The 6,224-nt window shown below is 53.3% G+C and overlaps 1 protein-coding gene and 1 long non-coding RNA gene across 2 annotated transcripts; both read left to right on the forward strand.

Annotated features, from left to right (window-relative positions):
* The first annotated feature begins 382 nt into the window (after window positions 1-382).
* Window positions 383-2,938, forward strand: LOC119695727. The gene is made up of 4 exons (XM_038124734.1): window positions 383-1,317; window positions 1,572-1,759; window positions 1,907-2,027; window positions 2,638-2,938. Exons 1-4 carry the CDS (start codon window positions 453-455, stop codon window positions 2,646-2,648), a joined length of 1,185 nt encoding a protein of 394 aa, XP_037980662.1. The 5' UTR covers window positions 383-452; the 3' UTR covers window positions 2,649-2,938.
* A 123-nt stretch (window positions 2,939-3,061) lies between these two features.
* Window positions 3,062-4,081, forward strand: LOC119696098. The gene is made up of 3 exons (XR_005255490.1): window positions 3,062-3,216; window positions 3,565-3,682; window positions 4,041-4,081. It is a non-coding gene; the product is annotated as an uncharacterized LOC119696098 (long non-coding RNA).
* Window positions 4,082-6,224: the final 2,143 nt, after the last annotated feature.

The following is a 6,224-nucleotide window of genomic DNA, read 5'->3' on the forward strand; positions in this document are numbered from 1 at the left end:
TGGGGAACTCTGTTTGCAACTCCAACTACAATACTGAAGCTACTCAGCCTGACATCTTTCCCGTCCCTTCAGCCACGCAGAAATAAGAGTGATTTTATCCTCACTGGACAAAGGGCAACACTTTCCAATGGGATCCTTAATTTCGACCTTTTTGAAAGGTCCTGCACTTGCCTTGATGCTTTGGGGTTGTGCTGCAAAGCAAAGGCAGCACCGAGAGAGAGAGAAGGTTTCGACCCAGCCCCGCCGCGCGGAGCCCGGCCAGCCCCGGGAGCCGCCCCGCCCGCGCTGTGCCCGCGGCCCCGGCTCTGCCGCGCTCGTCCCCGCCAAGTCCGGCCCGCGCCGGGGCCGCGCCGGGCGCGCGCGGGCCCGAGCGCAGCGCCCCCCTCAGGCCGTTGCAGCCGCGGCCGTTGCGCTCTGGGCCAACGTCGTGGCCACAGTCGGCGATCGACGCCATGGCGGAGCTGCCGCTGCCCGCCGGGCTCAGCGCCAGCACCTTCCCCGCCAAGCTGTGGCGCCTGGTGAACAGCCCCCGCGTCCGCTCCGTGCGCTGGGACAGCCGCGCCCAGGGGCTGCTCGTCGACCGCTGCCTCTTCGAGCGGGAGCTGCTCAGCGCGGGCGACGCCCACGGGGGCGGTGGCGATGGGGCGGCGCCGGTGCCGCACCCCTTCAGGGCCACGCAGTTCGGCAGCTTCGTGCGGCAGCTCTACCGCTACGGCTTCCGCAAGGTGCCGGGCTGGCTTGGCTCAGCTGCGCCGGGCGATGCCGGCGCCTGGCTCCACTACAGCAGCCCCTGCTTTCGCCGCGACCGCCCCGACCTCCTGCTCCGCATCAAGCGCCGCAGCGCGGCCAGCAGGCAGCGGCCGGCGGCGGGGCGGGAGGGCCGGCGGCGCCCGCCCTGCGGCTCCCAGCAGCTCCCCCGTGCGCGGCCGCTGCCGGACGGACGGGGCGGGCGCGGTCGCTTCCAGCCGCTGCCCAGGGAGCGGCCGCTGCTCGCCCGGCGGCCGCCCTGCAGCTTCCACCTGCTGCACCGGGACCGGCCGGTGCCGGCCCGGCGGGAGGGGCCGAGCCGCTTCCAGGAGCTCTACGGGGAGCGGCCGCCGCCCGCCGAGCGGCACGTGCTCGGGATCCCGCCCTGCCACTTCCTCGGGCTCCACGGGGAGCGGCCGCTGCCGCTCGGGCGGGAGGGGCCCCCCAGCCGCTTGCAGGAGCTCTACGGGGAGCAGCTGCCTCTGGCCGAGCAGCAGGTGCTCAGGATCCAGCCCTGCAGCTTCCAGCAGCTCCACTGGGAGCAGCAGCCCCCAGCCTACGACCCACGAGGTAGGAAAGACTTCTAGCCTTGCTTTTGTCAGAGGTTCTGAAAAGTGACCGTTTGAAGTATTTTTCCACAAGGCACTGTCCTTCTCGGCCAGAAGTTGTCAAGCCTACTAGGAAGGGGCACCTAGAAGGCCAGAAGATTCTCTGGCTGGTTTTCTTTCCTGTGTTTCCCCTGATGTTTGATCCAAAGCAGCGCTAGAGCTCTGTGTCCCAGAGCCACGTTGTGGAGCATGACCAATGTGTTTGGATTCTTGCAGCCACCCCAGGCACTTCGGCGCCCAGCGCTCCAGCTAGCAGTGCAGGTTGTGCAGCATTGACAGCGTCCAGCTCAGCACAGAACACACCTGGGCAAGAGCAGTCCTCACCATTGGATCTAGGCGCTGCCGTAGAGAAAATGATCCGGGAGATCAGGAGATCCCTGCCTGTAAAGTCTCCCTCTGCTCAGGTAAGGCCATTGGAGGGAATGGAAGAGGCTGGGCTGAGAACTTTTGAACACTTTTATATGGAGAAGGACAGTAAGTGTATGCCTGATGTGATTCCAAGAAAATATTGGATGATCTTTAGTTTTCTTTCTTTCCATTATTTTTTCAAGGGGAATGTTCATGCTGTGCCTGAGTCTTCAGGAGGCAAGCCTGTGGACAGAGCTGCAGCAGAGGACTGCTCATCTGGCACCGAGACCTTCGGGAACAGTTCCCCAGAGCCCGAGGAGCGTGGTAAGGACAGAGCCCCCGTTGGTTTAGAGAGGTGTGAGATGGCTGCTCTGAGCCTGCCTCTGGCAGGAAGGGAGATGAGCAGAGTTGAGTTCCTGTCTGCCGGGTTGGTGCTTCCTGGTGCCTTTAGTTCAAATCCTGCACTGGCACAACCTCCCTGAGCCCTGCCCTCCACACTTATCCGGAGGCTCTGACACTTGAGTCCTCTGCTGTGGCAAGAGAGCAGGGAATAAACCTGACTTTGTGGGATTTGTGTCACCAAGCTGGGTGTCCCAGTTTGGTTCATAACTCAGCTCCCAGCATCCCTCAGCTTCAGCCATTTCAGTGAGGACTGAGGTCTCTCTGTCACTGGGACTGTCTGTGTTTCAAGCTCTCACGGGTTTGCCATTTGCACTGTGTGCGCTGAGACTTTGTCGGGATACTTAAATACTTTACACAGTTCAGTTTTGAACACTTGGAAGGATCCCTGTTCTTGAAAGAGCAGGTTTCAAATTGCCAAGTGAGAGTCTGCCTTTCAGGCCATCTTTGACAGTCCCTGCTAGAAGGACAATGGGTGCTCAAGGGATGTGTGCACAAGGGCTAATATTGACTCAGTGTTCCCTTTGCTTCCCAGATCCCATGTGATGAACCTGTTCAGGAGGGCTGCCCTGTGTGGCAGGAAGAGACAGATGGAGAGCCTGTGACCATCGGGCAGGTAGAATTCCTCTGTCTCTAGTTATATTTATAGATGTGTACAGTTATATTTATTTTTCTATGTAGCTGTATTTATAGATTTATATAGTTATATTTATGTATCTAGATGGTTAGAGATCTGTATAGTTAATTTTAGTTTTAGGTGTATTCAGTTATATTTTTAGATGTGTAGGCATATGTATAGATATGCATAATTGCATTTATACATGTGTATAGTAATATTTATAAATAGGCATATTTATATATTTTTATATGGGGATTTAGTTACATAGATTGATATCTGTATAGGTACAGGCCTCTTTTTAACCTGTTTCTCTGCTCTGCTTCCTCCCTCACCTCTTGCTTTTCCCCCTGTGCCCCCTCTGTCCCCTCTCCCTGTGCTGGGTCCGAGCTGGCGGCCGGGCTGGGCGGAGCAGCAGTTCCAGCCCCGGGTGTCCCTGGAGCGGTGGGAGCTGGCGCTGGCCCCAGGCACTGTCCCCTGAGGAGCTGCTGAAGGACGGTGAGACAGAGGGGGCTGAGGGGGTGGTGGCGCTGAAGGGACGCTGACCCTGAGGTGCTGCTGGGGCTGAGGGGCGTGGGGCAGCCGAGGGCAATGGTGGCACTGAGGTGACAGGGAAGGGGCACAGGCTGAGGGGCTGGCGGGTCTAAGGGGACGGGATGGGTCAGAAGGGACTGAGGGGGGTGAGAGGACTGTGAGGGGCTGAAGAAACCAAAGGGGGCTGGGGGTTCACCGAGAGCATGGCGGGGCTGAGGGGATGGAGGGGGCCAGCAGGGAGCACAGAGGGCTCCGGGACTGCAGCTCTGCCAGGCCTTGGAACCAATTCCAGAGCCTCCACTGTTGCCACAGCTGCAATGAGGACCTTGAGGACAGGCGGAGACTGACGGGAGCCAGCAGGGAGAAGCTGAAGGCCAGCAGCAGAGGCAGTGAACGGGGACCTGCTGCTGCCAGCCTGGAGAGAGCCCGGGTGAGGCCACAGGGCCGGGGGCAGGGTGGGGCTGAGGGTGGCTGAGGGTGGGCTGTGGCCCTGGGCAGTGCCCGGCGGGGCAGGAGCGGGCCCTGCCCGTGCTGGGGCTGCTCAGCGCAGCTGCCCCGGCTGGCACAGGGGCTGTCCTTGGGCAAGGCAGCTGTGCTGGCTGTGCCGGGCTGCCGGGGCTGCGGGACACTCCCACCGCGGCTGCGCTCACCACAGCCTGGCCCGCTCGGCTGCTTTTTCTTTCTAGCCCTCCTAGGGAGGTTCTGAGATTTCCTCTTCCCTGATGGAATTGCAGCTGCTGCCAAGGGAAACGTCCCCATACTGACTCAGTGTTCCCTTTGCTTCCCAGATGTCCCATCTGCTGTCCCTGTCCAGGAGAGCTGCTCTGCAGGGAGGAAGAGACCGAGGGAGAGGCTTTGGCGATGGGGAATCTGGGATCCCTTTGCTTGGAGTTCTGTGTAGACATGTCTAGAATTGCACATAGAGATGAATTATCATTTCGATGTGTACACATGTGGATTGCTTTTTGTATAGGAATATTTCTGTATGTGTGATGTTTAGGGATGTATGCTTTGTATATATGCATGAGTTTACGTACATCTATGTTTGTTATGACATATATGTGTATATATGTATCTAAGTATACATGGATGTTGTTACATCGGCATTTAGTTCTGTTTCCTATGTAGACAGTTGTGTTTCTATTTATTTCTACTGATGCAGTTATAGGCATATGGGTCTTTAAATAGTTATATTGGTATTTGCATAGGTAGAGATGTCTGTTTTTATATGTATATTGACCTCTTTCTAAATGTAATTACATTTACATGTGTATCCATATGTATAGCTATGTATTTGTACTGATGTATTTCTACAAGCTTGGCACAGTGATATTTTTGTATTTATAGATAGGTTTGTGTTATATATCTGTTTATATTATATATATTGTATATAATGTGTAATATTCAATCTTAATTTACATCTGTATATTTTTATATATGTATTTCTATATATTTGTATATATTTATGTATTTAGTTATATGTCAACGCGGATGGAATGGTATAGTTGTATAATTCTATCAATTCTATGTATAATTCTATGAGTTCCTGGTACAGGGCTATTTAGAGAGGGAATGCTAATTTTTGTATTTCTATATGGGCTTTACGTTTGTAGTAATATGTAATAAATTAAGTTGTTAAATGCATAATTGATATTTGTGTATAGTGAATTGTGTATAGAAGAGGTTGGCAATAAATTAAGTTTTGTTAAGTGAACTTGGAATTTGTATATTTTTACATAGACTGGTTGTAATAATCTAATAAATTCCTGTTTTTAACCTAAATTGAGATCTGTATAGTTCTGTATTGTCAGTGTGGGTGTAGCAATTTGTAATAAATGACATTTTTCAACTGAAACTGATTCTCGTGTATTTGTGGATCAGCAGTGTGTCTGTAGCAATCTGCAAGAAATGCCATTTGTCAGCTGCGATGGGTGTTCTGTGATTTGTGCTACCCGAAGCCAGGAGCAGATGTAAATGCTGGAGGATTTTGGCCAAGAACATCTCTGGCCATGGCCAGCACATGCCCCACCTGCACTCAGGCTGGGCAAGGGCAGCGCAGATTTGGGCTGGCAGCAGAGCCACACGTTGGCTCAGAACTCCCTGCAAAGGCCTGCTGAGAAAACTCCGGGACTGCACTGAGAGTAGAACTCCAGAGCAACCCTGGCAGGAGCAATCATTCACAATGAAAAAAAGAGAAAATGTGGAAAAGCAGATGTGGGCATACTCTGTGAGTCTGATAAAATGCTCTGAATCACCCCTGCCTAGGCACATCTTCTGCAAAAATATTTTGTTAAAAACTGAACACCTCCCATGAAATACAGATTGCACTTTCCCCTTCACTTACCTTGCTGTGTGAGTGGAGACACTCTCTCCTTATCACTGAGAATTTTTGCCCTTCAGCACCCCACATCAAATCAAAGATTATGTACTACCACTTGGCACCATAAATGAAAGCAGCCCTGCCCTCGTGACAGTGTTTGCAAAGTCTTCCCTCCTGCTGTTCCCCCATCTCACAGACAGAACCATCCCCTTCTGTCCAAACTGTGCCTGAAGTGAGGGAGGGCTCCAGGAGCTCAGCAGGGTGCAAGAGCACCGCAGGTGGGAAGGTTTTGCAAAGCTTCCTAAGCACCAGTAAACTCTGGGTTTGCCAGTCTTCCCCTGCAATATTGTCCTACTCAAGAATGATCTTGGAGGACACTCTGCCTCCAGCTCACTCAAGTAAAGTTTGTTTTCTTCAAGGCTTGAATAGAGGAAAATGAAAATTGTGATTTTTAGAGTGAAATTTGGGCTTTGGTGCAGCTGGGTTTGCTCCATTATTTGCTGTGGGAAGTAGGGTGAAAGCTTTAAATTCCCAGCAGAAGCTGACTACCAGCCCACACAGTCCTGAATGAGGCCCAGGTGTGCTTGCTGCACGCTGGTCCAAGGGAAAAGCTGGAACAAAGTCCCTTTTTATTGCAGATGGAGTCTGTACT

This window comes from Motacilla alba, chromosome Z, assembly GCF_015832195.1.
Source record: "Motacilla alba alba isolate MOTALB_02 chromosome Z, Motacilla_alba_V1.0_pri, whole genome shotgun sequence".
NCBI classification, from domain to species: Eukaryota; Metazoa; Chordata; class Aves; order Passeriformes; family Motacillidae; genus Motacilla; species Motacilla alba.